Source organism: Hyaena hyaena, unplaced genomic scaffold (genome assembly GCF_003009895.1).
Source record: "Hyaena hyaena isolate Hyena2069 unplaced genomic scaffold, ASM300989v1 scaffold_460, whole genome shotgun sequence".
Classification (NCBI taxonomy): domain Eukaryota; kingdom Metazoa; phylum Chordata; class Mammalia; order Carnivora; family Hyaenidae; genus Hyaena; species Hyaena hyaena.
In genome coordinates, this window is record NW_024081091.1 from 1,465,954 (window position 1) to 1,482,613 (window position 16,660).

General features: G+C 34.6%; 1 protein-coding gene and 1 pseudogene across 1 annotated transcript in view; both read left to right on the plus strand.

Annotated features, from left to right (window-relative positions):
- GBE1 (1,4-alpha-glucan branching enzyme 1) overlaps positions 1–16,170 on the plus strand; it is a 271,692-nt gene extending 255,522 nt beyond the window's left edge. Inside the window, exons 15-16 of the mRNA XM_039253680.1 lie at positions 6,763–6,880; positions 15,403–16,170. Of these exons, the coding sequence (XP_039109611.1) occupies positions 6,763–6,880; positions 15,403–15,459 (175 nt within the window). The 3' untranslated portion in view covers positions 15,460–16,170. The remainder of the gene's footprint in view (positions 1–6,762; positions 6,881–15,402) is intronic.
- On the plus strand, positions 4,814–4,936 carry LOC120246236 (annotated as a pseudogene).
- Positions 16,171–16,660: the final 490 nt, after the last annotated feature.

A 16,660-nucleotide genomic window follows, 5' to 3' on the forward strand; every position in this document is an offset into this window, starting at 1 on the left:
AGATAGAGAATAAATAGACCCTCTTTACATTTTTTCATCAGTTAGACATCAGGGTCCAGGGTCTGTAATAACAATATAAACAGCAACTAATAACTTGAGAATCTTCCCTGACACTAGACACAACATTAAGTACTTGGTATACATTGCTTCATTAATCTTCACAGCAGCCCTCTGGTATGGCACCTCTGTTTTACCAGTGAGAAACTGAGCCTCTAGAAAGTTCAGTAACTTTCTTAGAGACACACAGTTAGCAGTTGCCAGAATTGGGATTAGAAAGTAATTGTTGGACCCCAAAGCATGTGGATGAACCCACCATATTTTACTGTTAAAGAATGATTTCTCCTATCCCCGTCTGTCTGCAAGACATAGTGCAGATGATACTTACTTGCTGCTTATAACTGTCATTATTTTTCAGGGACTTTGAAGTTTCCAATTATCTTTTCCATTTATGTATATTTTGTTGGATTCCAATGAAGGCTGTATTAAGTAAGTTTGGGAAAAGGTGTTTCTTTATAACCTAAGTCAAAATTATTTTGAGTTCAAAAGCACAATGTGTTTGTACAAAATGTTGAATCTGCATGGTCAAAACTCATTTAGATGACAAAGTATGTGGTTATAAGGTGAATAAAAATCTTATTTTTTTCTTTTTCAATTCTAAATAATTGCTATTGCTTCATCAAATAATTGAATTTACAAGTTCTTTGGGTAATCCTTAATGTCACAGACAAAAAGCAACAATTTTAGAGGATGGTTAGGCTAGAAGTGAGGGCATACTTTTTCATTATTAGACTGTAACTGTGGGCATATTTTTTCATTATTATTCTTTCTTGAGTTATTGAGAAACAATGACATTTTTATTTCAAGTTATATAATCTTCTAGGACAAATAAAACTTCCTAGTTTGGTTGGTCCAAGTATTCTGTAAAGTATTTAAAATAATTTTTCTGTTTGCATAGAGAAATATGTGGCAGTCAATGCTTCGTATTATCATTCAATTTGTTATTTACTGATGTATGTCATTAAGCATGGATGAGTAAGAATAAACTAATAATTTGCATGACAATTTACCTCAAAAAGCATAGTGTTCCATTAGTTAATATGATAGATCATATCTGAGCCCTCATCCTTTGAGTTTGTTTTATTGCTATTCTGCATTATACAGTTTCTAAAAATTTACAGTCAAGCAAACTTGAAGAAATTGTAGTTAATTGCAGAAACCTATTGTTGATGAAATGAGCACATCCTAGAATATACTAGAAATATACTTCTATTTTGTACTTAATTAAAGCATGTGGTTGTCATTTAAACTTTTAATGAAGACAGTGCTCACAAATTTGAATGCATATGTGTAGCTCATGCATGAAGATGTTGCTTTTAACAAAGACACCAAAACTTTAATATAAACTAATTAGGGTTAAACAAAAAGAGATGGTTACCTTAGAGAGATGCTGTGTTCGGTATTTATTATATCTTAAAATATACCTTGGTTATATTCAATAGTTAATTCCTTTATTTCACATTACTCCATGTTTTAATTTTATTTTAGAAATATAATATTTGGGGATTTTTTAAACAAAAGAAAAGAAAAAAATAAAATGAATATTTTCCATCAAAAGTAATGTAGTCATAAATGCCACATAGCCATAAAATAGTTTTGAAACAATAATTAAAATATCAGAATTCCTTTTCAATGATGAATTTTTAAGTTTATATATTTTTTGGATCACAGAATTAATTGTGGGAATGCCTAAATCACACACACATACACAACCCTACCTCACATTAACACACATACAGATTAATAAAATATATAGCTACATATCACAAGTCTTTGCTCCTTTTGTATTGGAACAAAACCAGAGAGAGTAATTAAAAGTTATAATGTATGACCCAGAGTATTGCCTAGGCATAATTTAGCAATATAGGGACATCTATTTAAGATGCTCAACAGCTATAACTGAAGAAAGAATGTAGCTAGCAATAAATAAAATTAAATTCATGAAACATAAAAATGGAATGATTATGTTAGAACACTGTGGCAGGTCCTTTGCTGGTAGGCAATTTTAGACTCTTAAAAATATAAACTTATGTGGAAACTAATTTGACAATAAACTATTTGTAAAAAAATATATATATATATATATTTCCAGCACCTGTTCTTACTCTACCAGATGTTTGTTTACAATTCCTTAAAATTTCTTACAGGGTGTTTCCTGCCTTTGACGTAGATTCTCTCTCCTGGGATCATTGAGCTCCCAGAAGTTATTGCAATTGTAATAATATGGGTGGGTTGATTAAAGAATCAGATCTGAAGCTAACATAATAAATGCGTATACTCTAAGATGTATTTTTTTCCACATTTTAGTATGTCTTCATTTGGGGTCTGTCCTACAATGAATGCCATGGTAGTGATTTTTTTCTCTTTATTGGGAGTATATAAAATCATCTTAAAATTGATGGCTTAGATGTAAAGATATATAACTTACCATCTTTGCCATTTTTATGGTCACCTAGTGGTTGGAGAACCCCTTTCATTGTCACTCAATTTGAAACCTTGGGGGTTATACCTTACAATAAATTTCCTTAGCTTAATCAGCAGGAGTGAAGTGAGTTTAGTACAGAATGATATAAATGATAGTACTTCTTACATCAAAATCCTTATACTTTGAACAGACACTTTATCAAGTGGCTGAGCAAACACAGCAGCTTTTGAAGTATTTGAAGAGCCATTGAATTTAAGAGTCTTCATGCCTTCACTCTTCTTTAATCTTATTAGTACAGGTCTTCAGAACATGGCTCTTTCTTGGTTCAAATTTAAGGACATAGATTATACAATAATGCTTAAAACTTCTTATCTATTTCAACCTGTTGATGGATACATCAAATACTTAGGAAGCTCTTGAATTTAAAATAAGAAGAAATCATAATATTTTTAAATGGCATTCAAATGGATAGGGACCTGTTTGATCTCTTTTTAGAAAAGTCTTCATAAAATAATTCCATCCTACTATCATTTTTTTCCTACTGTAATTTCCAAAATTGAGCAAGGTAAACTTTTCAGTCCAAAATTTGTATTCATCAATAAAATGACTAAATGAGCCTAATGAATAAGAATAGATCTAGAACAAATACAATAAATGTCAGATGTTCAGACACCATAAGGAATGTTAAGAATTCAGCCTTTTAAATCAGTCTTGAAATTTAATTAGACTAATCATTTAGATGAATATAACTTTCTATGCTTTTTAAATTTTTATTCCTCTCATGTCCTATTCATTCTGGTAGCTTTATCCTTAGAGTCTCAACTTTAGAATTAAACAAAAACTGTTTATGAAGAGACTTTGCCTGGATCTCTGTATAAAATAGATGCCTAGGTGTGGAGTAAGCCAATTAGATTACATTTGACTGGTGTATACATCCCAGCTCTGCCACTAAACTGGTTGTGTGTCTCTGGACACACACATTCTCCCCTTCTACTTTTGTGTCCCCAAATTATGCATCAGTGTCCTTACTTTCCATCCAAAATCTCACTGATATATCTATGCCTCTCCATTCATACTCTCCAAGTTTAACCATACTACTATTTTTGGACCATTTTAAGTCTCCTGACTGTTCTCTCTGACCTGTCTTTTCTTTTCTTTGTCCATCTTATTCTCCTCTTGACCCCCAGGTTAATTTTCTTAATTGTCAAACTCTTTCTCACCAACCTTCAACATTCTCATACTTAATTACCAAACTAAATCTTAACAGCCTCTAGCCTGGCCTTTAAAACCCCTTATAGGCATTCATTCCTCCCTTTCCTCATTGGCCCTACTTCTCATTGCATACTGCTTTCTGTTTTATTTATAGACATTGATGTGCATGTATCATCTATCCTTCCAGGCTGCAAGTAGTATATAAACTAAGACTGTATCTTAGTCATTTTTTTTTTTAATCTTGCACAGTGCCTTATACTTTGTGTGTATTTAGTAAGTGAGTAGGGGAGTAAAGAGAATTTATTCTACCTTCCTCTAATACAAAAATATGAGACATGTAATTTGGTTTTTCTTGGTGAATCAAAATTGTCACAAATGTTTCAAAGATGTATTGAGAAACTTTTATGAAAAGATATTCTGTTCAGTGTTGGGAGGTAGCTATGAATGAAAGAAGGCCTGCTGAAGGTTTCCTGCTAAACCTGTTCTGTCAGCTATGGAATTAGAAACCATATTTAAAAAATAATTTTAAATAAGTGTACATTGGCTCTGAGTTATATTTTCAGAGAGATGTTCTTTAGTGGAGAGGGGGGGTGCAGGGATATTAGTGCATTATTACCCTGTCATGTATGCGTGTGCATGTGTGTGTGTGTATGTGTATGTGCATATGCAATTGAGAAAGGAGTGTGGAAATGCCTGAGGAAGACAACAAGAATCAGTCAATCCAGTTGCCCAAAGAACTGCTTTTGTTTGTTGTTCTAAGCATCATCCCTCAAAGATAGGTTTCTTAATTCTTGAATAGTATGTGCGTAGTAATTCACAATTTAAGGCTCTTCAACAATTACTTCTTTTAATTTAGTGTTTTAAGTTATTGTGATTTCTGGACTTTGTGGGTTGCTTTTCCAAAAAACATTATTGTATTCCCTGAGTAATATAGACGCAGGGCTGGATAATTCCAAAAGTGGCCACAGCAGAATTTTTCCTTTAAATTATAGATCAGAGAAACAGGCCCTAACTGATGTTTTGAAACTTACATTATGGCTTTTGTAAGCTTTAGCTTTATGGCTAAAAATTATATATATTAAGTGAGTAGATTCCAGCCATTTTAAGTATGACGATCCCATTGCTTCTTGGCCTTTTGGCTAAGATCAAGTGTAGTATCTGTTCTTATCAGTTAAGTATGATGATCCCTTTCAATGTCAAAAAAAGGATTCTTTTATAACAATTCTTTTTTCAGTATCCTTGATTGAAAAAATATATAGCAAAATCTTACTCTAAGTTCTATGACTTTTTAAATGAATCTGCATTTTATTAATCAAAAAAGATGCATGTTATTTCAAATACAGTATCAAATGTATTTAATAATATAATGAAGTCTTCAGAGAATGCCTGATGCAAATGTAGATCCCCAGTCCCTTATAATAACATAATTACTCGTTCGAGGAGATCCTTATAATAATACCAGTGAATATCAGCTCACTGGATGGGAATCCGTGTTTTTAATTAGTTACTTTCTGCAGACACTAGTACCAATGATAATGTAATTTTAACTAGTAATCAAATAATTGGATACTCTATTTCAAAAGTTTTTAAAGTATTCTAGGACATTATTCTCTATAATTGTACTTGTTTTTGTTCCTGTTTTTGGTTTTTTGAGGATTTGTACAAGTATTTAATGAACCAGAATGAACAAAAGCTAAACCTTAAATTTAATAGTTCCTTTCATTCCACAAAGTTTCATTTATTTACAGTGTCTCCAGTTATTTAATTTCACGATCTGTGTTTTGCCATTAAGTGATGTGGTATGCTCAAGTCATTTTCAGCTATACTGAATGACTTTAGAATGTACCTGTGCCCAATTGTCATCTTTTGTATCTCAGTCTTTCTCTCTCTGTCCCTCTCTCATTAAATGCTAATAATCTGATTATCAGTTTGAATTTGAGTCAGAGTAGGCTGACCTAGATTGAATGAAATGGACCTACCCCTCCCAGCAAAAGTTCCTTCAGTGAATTCATCTGTATCTCTTTCTTACCCAGAGGTTCCCTAAGCATGAAATTATGATCACTTGTCATCCACATATACTTTTAATGTGATACATTTTTTAAATGTTTTTTACTTATTTTTGAGAGAAAGAGTGTCAGCAGGGAAGGGGCAGAGAGAGGGGGACAGAGGATCTGAAGTGGGCTTTGTCTGACAGCACAGAGCCCTATGTGAGGCTCAGAGTCACAAGCAGTGAGATCATGACCTGAGCCAAAGTCAGACACTCAACTGATTGAGTTACTGAGGCACTCCTAATGTGACACTTTTTAATGAAAATTTGGACATAATAAATTTGATCATAAATTTGAACATGATAGCCATAGCTTTTATTTTTTTGTAAATACAGTAGTGAAACATACCTAATAACAGCATGAAAAATCAGATGTTAAATTGGAGCAGCACACACGATTGCAACATGAGTGTACCTGTATCATTCACAGGGAGCATGTTTACATGATCTTGTGTGTTCACAGGAGGAGACTTACTTAATTGTGCACCTTCAGACACATGTGAACACTTGGTTGGCTTCTGTGTTCCTCACTTCGATAACCAGGATCTAGAACTGGAATGAATTCAGAGATGGGGAAGGAATAAAGAAACAAATCAAATGTGAAATTATTAAAGGTTCTGGGATTGTACTTAGTACATATTTAGTAATAGATGTAGAGGACACATGGAGATAGCATGGCTATTATTAAATATTTGAAAGGTTACTGCATTTGAATCTATTCTCTATCACTTTTCTGGATTGAAAAGTCTCAAGGAGTCAAAAATCTCCATTTACTAAAGAGGTGAATTCCTCATGAATAGAGTAGGTCACATTAAGAGAAAAGTAGATTCTCTGTTAATAGATACAATCAGTCCCAGGCTGGATGATCGTGTAATAAGCTGTGATAGCATAACAAGGATCGCATAACACAAACCATGATTTAACAGTGTTCAGAATACTTACTTTTAAATTGCCATCTCAGAACATGTTTCATAACGTCTCATTTAACTCCTGAACCATTGTGATTCCTTAAAAGCTTTACATTCAAAATTGTGCTAGATACAGACGCAGCAGAGTATGGAGGACACCAGAGATTGGACCACAATACCGAGTTTTTCTCTCAACCTTTTAAACATAATGAACGTCCCTGTTCTCTTTTGGTAAGTAAGCTTTTTAAGATCTTTTCCATTGTGTTTTAGTTTTATCCCTTATGTTTTTTTAAAAAATTTTTAATGTTTATTTTTGAGAGAGAGAGAGAATGGGGGAGGAGCAGAGAGAGAGGGAGACACGGAATATAAAGCAGGTTCCAGGCTCCCAGCTGTCATCCCAGGGCCCAAGGAGGGGCTCAAACCCACGGGCCATTCATGAAATCATGACCTGAACCCAAGTCCGAAGCTTAACTCAGTGAGCCACCCAAGCGCCCCAACCCTTTATTTTCAAAGTGATGTTTTTGTGCTCACTTCAGCAGCACATATACTGAAGTGATGTTTTTGTCCAAAGAAACAGCATGTCTTTGATATGCCCAAAGAGAAAAAAAGAAAAAACAAGCAAACAAATAAACAGGGACGGATGATAGAGAAGTGAGCTGAAATATTCAGAGGCAGTGTGTGTGGTGCTGGGCTGAATTCAGTTTGGAAAGTAATAATGAGGGGTATTTGGTGGACAATCAGGCAAGTTTGATTATTAATAGGATTAAAATTTTTTCTCAAAAAATAAGGGGAAGGCCTTTTTTTCTATTTTTATGCAACAATTTACTTCTCTCTGTTCTTGCTTTCTATATAAAATTTTATAACAAGCAGATTTCTACATTATTGACTAATAAAGTTTATTTTAAAACACCTTAAAAGGGTCAATGAAAATATATCTTTTTTCTTTCCTGTAGTCAATTAAAGACTGAATTCATTCTAATTATAAAATGTTCTTATTTCTTCATATTACTGAAGAAAACATTAAATTATGTAACTAATTTTTACTTTGTGGTCTTAACACATGAAAGAATATTGCTTTAAACTGCTGGGATTAAATTCTTTAAAAAATGTAGAATTTAGAAACTCTCCAGATTTGGAGAAGGATTTCTTTGTCTACTTTGTGTCCAGATAGTAAGCTCAAGTCCATGCATCTACATTATGTTTTTTTTTCTTTTCCTGACCAGTCATATACCTCCCTCTTTTCTCCCTCCTATGCTCTTACTAGCTCTAACTGATTCTTGCTTTCTCTCACCCTTTTGTCCTTTTCCTCTTCTTCTATCTCCCTGGCTCAAATCTGCAATATTTTCACCGTGAGAGGTCTTAGATTAAGATTTGTTTCACTTTTATGAAGCCAGGATATATCTAACAAAAGTATAGACATTGTAATCATAGGTGTAAATTCTCTTGTTTTTCAAAAATTTAGGCATAAGTCAAAAAGGAGAATGCATAGGGGACCCCTAATTCCTTCATTTTTCTACTATATTCCCACCTCTTAAGGCTGTGCAAGTATGTCGCTTTGTAAATCAACATATTATATGCCAAACTGCCTTGTCAAAAACAGGGGCATAAAATAAATGAACAGAGCAGAGATGAGCAAGATTGAGTTGTGGATTATTGGCTCTGAGGAAAGTTCAGTGGCCACAGGAGACTTGAGTATTACACTAACAATGATCATGGTGATACTTATATAGCTGTAAATACAGATATAGATACGTATGCATTTTTAAGAGGGAGGGCTTGATGATACCATCAGATTCTTTCCACAAAGAATAATTGTAGTTTGTCAGAATATTCAGCTTTGCCATGTAAAGATTGATTTAAAAAATAGGTTCTGAAATGAATTTTTAAAATTATCTTGAAGTTCTGTAATAACCAAAAGAGTTAAAGGCCCCTGAGGGAATAAAAGATCATTCAGCTTGGAAAGAGGAATCATGGAGAAGCAGCAACTGGCTAAATAAAGCTGAACTTGAACCAACCAAACCAGACTGAAAGGATTTTGAAAGGTTCAGGCAAACCTTGTACATAGCACACATTCTTAAATTTTGAATCCAGTGATTCAAAATATATCCAATTGGTTGCCCAAATGTATCCAGTGAGGGTTCTATTAAGGAGAGAGCCCTGGTAATACACTGAAAAAAATGGAAGAATGTTGCAGCAGAAAACTGGGGACCAAGCCCCCTGTCCTCCATTCCATAGCTATGAGACCTTGAGTAACTTAGCCTTCTCAGTGCGGCACTTTCCTTCATCTGTGTAATGAAGGTTAGTAATAGTATCCTCTCTACAGCAAGAGATTCTTAGGCATAAACTCATTAATGTGGCCAAGCTTTTTAGAAATTCCAAAATGGTATTGCATGTGTATTTTTAAGTAATTATTGTCAGGGCTCTTCAGTTGTCTTTGGATGTATTTTAAGCACATCAAGATACTAGATGCTTTGAGGACACACAGTTAAGAAGACCTTCTCCCAATTTGGAGGAAATTATAATCTTAGACAAGGACTCCTAATCTTGGAGGATGGGCAGACATCTTGCCATCCTTTCAATTTTGTAAGAGCAAAAGTATCCAGTCATTATTAAAACAAGCCAACCAACCAGTGGCAGCAAAAGTCAGGAAATTACTTTGCAAGTACTAATTGAATTTATCTTGCAAATAAGAAATGTGCAGTTCTAAATTAGCAGGTGGAGTGGAAAGTATCACGTACGCCCCACATAAGCACATGAGAACACAGCTTAACCACTACCTGTATTAGAATTCTCATCCAACTCGGTCAAAAAGGTAAGGATTAGCTCTATCTCTGCAGCAGCAATATCTTGTTTTCAGTGACTACCTGTGCTTCAGGAAACATTCATTTAAATGTCTTTAGGGTCCAGATGAATTCAGCATTGCTTTTAGTATAAGAATAAGGGCAGCCCAAATTGACTAGAAAATCCAGTAAAACATATTCCTTCTTGCCAGAGTTCTCTTTAGAGGAGCCAGTCGGGGAGGAGGGGGGAAGGGAATACATTAAAAAACAAACCTATTCTAAGAATGCCTCATTATAATGGAATTTGTTATTAAACTGGTTCATATGTACTGGGATACAGTCAGGTTTGTTGAACATGACTATAGGCACTATGGGTCTCATTCCACCACCGGTGAGAGATCACTTTTGCCTCCCACATGCCTGGAATAAAGGGCAGAAGAGAAGGCTTCTTTCCTTCTCCATGAAGCTTCCATCCATCACAACAAGTACACAGTATTTATTTACTAAAGCTTAATTTGCAAGCTCAGTAATCCAAAGGATCTGCTGAATAAGCATTAAATCTGTTTTCAAAGATAGTAATAAATAGAGCTTGACAGAATCTTAAAATATGAAGGAATCTTAAAATAGCCATACGTGCTGCTGCAGCATCAGCAGGTACCAGTCCAGCATCTTCTGCATGCACTCCACCAGTAGAAACTGTGAAGCCGGAGGAGAATCATGTGTGTACATATTTGCTAAGATCAGAGCATCCCACAAATGCCAAGAAGTGATAGGGCAGAACTTCTCCATTCTGCTTCACTGGCAATTATTGGAAACTCATTTTAAATATTTTTTATGGCTTATTTAGTTTGAGAGAGAGAGAGTAAGCATGAGTGGGGGACGAGCAGATAGAGAGGGGAGAGAGAATCCCAAGCAGGCTCCACATTATCATTATGAACCCCAGTGCGGGGCTCAAACTCACGAACCATGAGATCATGACCTGAGCCGAAGTCAGACACTTAACTGACTAAACCACTCAGGTTCCCCCTGGAAACTCCTTGTTAGCATGATCATTTATCCGTATTTTGGTTTCTGATAATAGGAACTTCCATTAGTTTACATGTTACTTTTATGTCAGCCAATGCACTGGAAGCAGGAAGGCTCCCTTTCTCTTTTCTGGTTCAGAAATTCAAATTCCATGGTACAAATGGAAGAACAGATTATTGAATTGAAAGTGAATTAGTTTCCTTTACAGTAACTCAAGTAGTCTCAAGGGTGAAACATGAGGAAGGCCAGAGTTTTAGCATTTATTACTTTGCCAGTTAGGCTCCTTATCGTTAAGAAGTAGCCTGTTTATTCTTCTAAATTCAGAAGTTCAAAAGTAGACTTTTGGTTAAAATAGGGAATTTGGTATAGATGTATCTTTTTATCATTCCTCAGTTGTAAGTATTGAAAATACAATTTAGTGATTGGAAATGTCTTTTGCTCTATCCAAAATCATGAATGTGTTAAGGTTTTCAGAAAAAAAGAAGTCAAACTTGATTCTTAAAGCTTATTCTTTTTTAATGTTTCTAAATAAGATAGTATATATTCCTATAGAAATATTTATTAGCATCACTTTTTATCTAATACAAAATAATGAATTAGAATAATATTTCTTTTTTCTTACAAAATTTCTTACAAAATATATTTTATGAACTGAAGCATGTATGTGAAAACTAAAATTATTTTATATGTCACACTTATTTTTCAAAATAATTTCTGTCATTTTTTATGACAAATGTGTGTATATAGACTCTTAAGGGTCTAATGCCCTTTTCATCAAACGATGTTCTCACCCTTTGTTTATATGCTATTGCTAAATTTGACAATTTCTAAGAAAATTTAAAAATTAATCTCTAAGGTTTTTTATTTAAAATTATTTTAAGATTTTCTGTTTCAAATTTTTGACATCCTGTTTTAAAAACTTCTGTAATTACTTTTTGCAACTCAGTTTTGATCCTAAAAGAGCATAATACTTTGCCTGGATGACCTAACATAGTAGATTATTGTGGGGTTTGGGGGTCTTTTCTTTCTTTTTTTTAGCCACGTTAGTGGTTGGCATAGTGATAAAGACATTAAGGTATGCAAAGTGGGTAGATTAGCATGCATTTTGCCTCTCTTAATAAATGAATTGGATTATACTGTGGTATTCAGATTTCTTCTGAGGTGTTGACTATAAACATAGCTAGAAAAAAAATGAAATTAATGGCCATATATTACATTGTCTCATGTTCTTAATATGATCCTAACTACAAAATCTTTAGGGCTTACTGGCTAAATCATGGGCATAATATGTTGATCAGCATATCTGTGGTATGCATACTAAACAGTTTTTATATACATGTACTTAAATATCAATTGTTTATATTTAAATATACTTAAACATTTATGTATAAACCTATTTAAATTATGTTCATATCTCTTTTCGCTTGCTATATGAATCAACACTATTTTTAGAATTAAAATTTTGAAATGAGAGTTACAGAGCCAATACTTAGCACTAAATTATAGAGCCCCTAAACTGTTCATGTCTGTAATTGTCTCATCATAAGGATTACTTCTGATTATCTTAAATCCTTTAGTATAATTGGTAGTCATTTCCTAACCACTAAGAAAATTGATTTACATACTCAGAACCCTAATAAAGAAGAAAACTCAAAATTCCATAAATAGCCATAGTTAAGAAAAATCACTTGCTTGGGGAAATTCTTTCCTGTTGCCTGTACTGCAAGGACTCTAGAGCAACATAAACACATTCTCGTAATTAACACTGCAGTGGAAAATATAATTACACAATATTCCCGTTAATGATACTATACAATTATCAGCTGAAGGTTTTTGAGCAGATAGTGTTAAGAGGTCTCTAAGTGTGACTGGAATTGACATCACAAAGCTCATTCCATAAAATGACCAGCATCGGTTACTAAGCATTCTTGGAGCATTTTCTAACCCTTAAATGCCAAAATAGGAAACTCAATGCACAGATTGCAAACCTTGACCTTCTTATATCACCCCCTTTGTGTTACTTTTAAATTGGAGGTGGCTAAAATACCAAAAGATCACAGAAAGTAAGATTGTTTCTAAACCATGGGTTTATAGTTATCACTGTATTTTATTAATGAAATTACTTATGAGGTTATACAGCAAACAGAGTAGGTACCAAAACTGTGTAGGATTTAAGTAGGAGATTGATGTGACCTGTCCTATGCCACACTGACATGTTTAGGCCTCACTTGTTTCATTGCATCTTTCCCAAGAGACTTGGACTTATCAGAATCCTTTTATATGCATGTAAGACCATATCTAAAATCAGAGGAATGGTTTTCATGTAAAGGGATCTAAAATCCTTTCAGTTTTCATTTTGTTGCTCCTGAAAAATGTATATTGGTCTTCGGTTTTAAAATGCTTAGAACAATTCAGAATCATTTTGTTCTAACCTGCTGTCCCACTGATTATTTATGCCTAGTTTCTATGATTCCCTCAAACTACACACACAGAACAATAGACTAAACATATGGCAAACTCTGAAAGGGCAGAACTATCTCTTGACTCATGCCTATTTTGATAAAAGTTGGAGAGAGAATTGGTTGAGCTTGTAAATTACCGGAAAATTATAGGGAAGCAGATGATGGCATTGACATATAGGATTTCCCTACACTTAATGACAGCAAGGATATAATATTTATCTTTTGGAAGTATTGGAAGCAAATCAAACTGTGAGAAATTGAGCCAGTCAGTGACTGACTGTTAGCATTTGTGAAATTTTTCTCAGACAACGGTGATCATTTTTAAAATCACTATTAATTGAAGATTAGAAAAACTGTTCTCGGGGTGCCTGGGTAGCTCAGTAGGTTAAGCGTCCAACTTCAGCTCAGGTCATGATCTCACGGTTGGTGGTTCAAGCCCCTCATCAGGCTCTGTGCTGACAGCTTGGAGCCTGGAGCTGCTTCAGATTCTGTGTCTCCCTCTCTCTCTGCCCTCCCTGCTCGTACTCTGCCTCTGTTGCTCTCAAAAATAAATTAAAAACATTAAAAATTTAAAAAAAAAGAAAGAAAAACTTCTCTGGTTATCACCTGCTTAATATAAATTTCTTAAAATGCTATCATTTTACAATTGCTTTAATCTTTATTGTTCAAAACTAACCAACTATAGTGATGTATCTGATTTTTTTTAAGAGTTGTGAGGGTTCTTTATCACAAAAACTGTAAGGGAAAACATTGTGTTCATTTGCAGAGTTGAGATATATTGGATATACAATAGTCTCATTCAGTGAAAATCAGCTATTCTGTTCTTTTATTTTTTTTTTCCTTAAGCCGTTTCTGCTTTGCATCTTTCATTCTGGTTCTAAACTATAAAAGCTTTTTTTCTTTTAACCATCAGTCAAAATTTCACCTAAAGATAGAATGACTGAAATAATAAAATACTCACAATGTCAGAAATGGAAAGATACTGTCACAATGACAGCAGCAGTCTAATATTATTTTTACTGTTGGTTAACAGTAGGTATGCTATATGTAAAATACCACATAGATACACATCAGGCAGTTCAGATCACTTCTCAATTGTATTAAAAGTATTTCAGATATAAATATATGAAAAAACATCTTATGATATATGCACATATTGGTCCCACTTTTATTCTTTTATTCATTATTTTATTTAGTCATCATTTGGCATCTACTTTGTATACTGGTGCCTACTAAGCATCAGAAATATGAAGACATAGGGCTGTGCCGTCGTAAAACTCTTGGTCTGGTAGGGAGTTCAGATCATAAACTTGAAAAACAAAATCACAAATTGTGTTAAGTATTCAGCAAGAAATAAAAATGCCCTTGAACCAGAGAACCTGGATTCAGCTCTTATCTCTGCCACTTACTAAGTGTGTGAGGTTGGGAAAATTATTTAACTGACCTGCGTCTCCCATTTACTCATCTGAAAAAAGGAGGTAATAACAGTACTACATCCTAGGCTGTTGTGAAGGGTGAATGAACAAGTACTTAAATGACATAGAGAATAATGGATGGCACCTACTTAGCATCTAGTAACAGCTTCTAGCATTATTGGCTTGCATCCTCACCTACAGAAGGGAAGTCAGGGACCCAGAGAGGACAAACCACGCATCCAAGGTGGCACAGATTTAAACAAACAAACAAACAAACAAACAAACAAAATGGAGCTGTAAGAGATCATGAAGTTGAGAAACCATCATACCTTCTGTTGTCGAGGGACACCTCTCTGTGGAGCTGGGACTTTTTAAGATGCAAGAGATAGAGAACTAGTGAGGTAAAGAGTGTTCTGAGAGACCCAAAGGAGGGAAGATGTGACCTATTTAAGGATCCAAAAGGCCCCCGACTGGAGCCTGGTGTGAGGGGGGAAGAGACAGGTATCACACTGAGCTGAGATGGAAGATGTACTTGTGCCAGAAGCGGAGTCAGGACCCTGCCGGGCAGGGGGAGGATGCGTGTTGTATTTTAAATGCAGTGACAAGCATTTTGATTGGTTTAAATTGGGGAGGAAACGAAAAACCTTTAGGATCCCTTATATTGCATTTGATTAGTTCTTAAAATGACAGAAGGCAAAACAGGATGACAGATAAGTGTCTTGGTGTAGAGCAGTGTTTAGTATATTACTTTTATTCACCTGAATGGAATAACATCGTGACCTTAGGGCAGCCTCCCCGTACCACCAGACTGTGCCTCAACCTCCGTGGGTGTGCTTCCTACGCGAATGTCTGAGGAGCACTGGGTTTTGTAAAGTGTGTGGGGCCCTCTAGTGGTGATTGCTTCAAAGGCGCTTCGCCGTTGCCGCCAGGCCTGCGGAACTGGAGCACCGTCTCTCCTTAAAGATAACGGTAACTTGAAGCAAATGTCAGGCTGCATCCCGTCCCTTTAATATAATGGCGTCCTGCTCCGTACTTCTTTCAACCGCACTGACACGATTGTGTTGGCTTAGGTGTACATTCCGAACCGAGTGGGCCTCATCCTCCAGAATGTGGATATGCCCAACTGAAGAGACGTGGTTTCAGCTTCACCAGATGATGTGTGCTGTGTTTTCCTGTTCTCACTGTCACAGAGCTTGTAATGTGTAAGCCTTTCAAAACACCGTTGTCTAGACGAAACATCAGGTGTCTGAAATTTAATATTGGTTTATGTAAATGAATATCAGACTTTTATTGAAGAAGAAGAGGGGGAATATTTTTGAAACTTCAAGGATTCTAGACTATATTTTCCAGGCATCTGAGTAGCTAGGATTCTCAAATGAAGTATTATATGTAATGTCTTCAAACAGCTTTACTTTCCAGGCCAATGTTTGATACTTAAAGTTCAGATTTGAATCATGTGTCACATATGATTATTTCTGTTGAATGTATACAGTATTTTTTTAAGATGAATATTTGGTGACTTTATTTGTTCTAAAGATCTCTTGGTTTAAGTTACAAAGTGCCAAGATCATTACTATGTTTTTTTTTCAAATTATGTTTAGAAATACTGTAATAAATATGTAGTAATAATATAACATTAAGAATTGGATCAAAGATAATATAAAATTCATTATCTGTAAACTCATCCGTGGTTCATTTTGCATACGTTTTTATCTCATGATCTCTGCTTCACTTACTGTCTTGGTGGATGCTGATATCTTCTGAAAGCCTGAAACAGGAATTGTAACAATTCAGAAAATGTCTTTTACTTTGGATCAATAAAAAAAAATTGCAAAATTGCCTTTGCTAATGTTTATTTTGCTCTACTGTTGTGAGGCTTGATTTAGAATGAAGGTTAAAATGCCTATCTTAACTCTGATACCTTCCCCACATATATGCACATGTGCCCAAGGGTCCAGATAGGCGAGGTAATATTTTTTCTTTAGGTACTATTTTGTAATGTGAAATTATACTAATTCAGATATCCAGGCTACTCTCCAGCTGTAAACCTGAGCACTTTCAGAAACTGAATTAACTGTCTCAACTCAGTGGAATACTCAATCATGAAGTCGCCACTCAATTCATTAAATGGTAGGACACAAGTCTAAAATCATTGATACATAATTCATTCTTAACTGAGAAATTATGATGCATTTATAATACAAAGTATCTCACGTTTTTTAAAGGTCTTATTTTTCCTCTTTACATTAATACATTAATAGTGATGGCTTCTTTTTTTGTTGTTTGTAGCTTGATTATTCATTACTAATGAGCAGTCCTTGGAAGTCT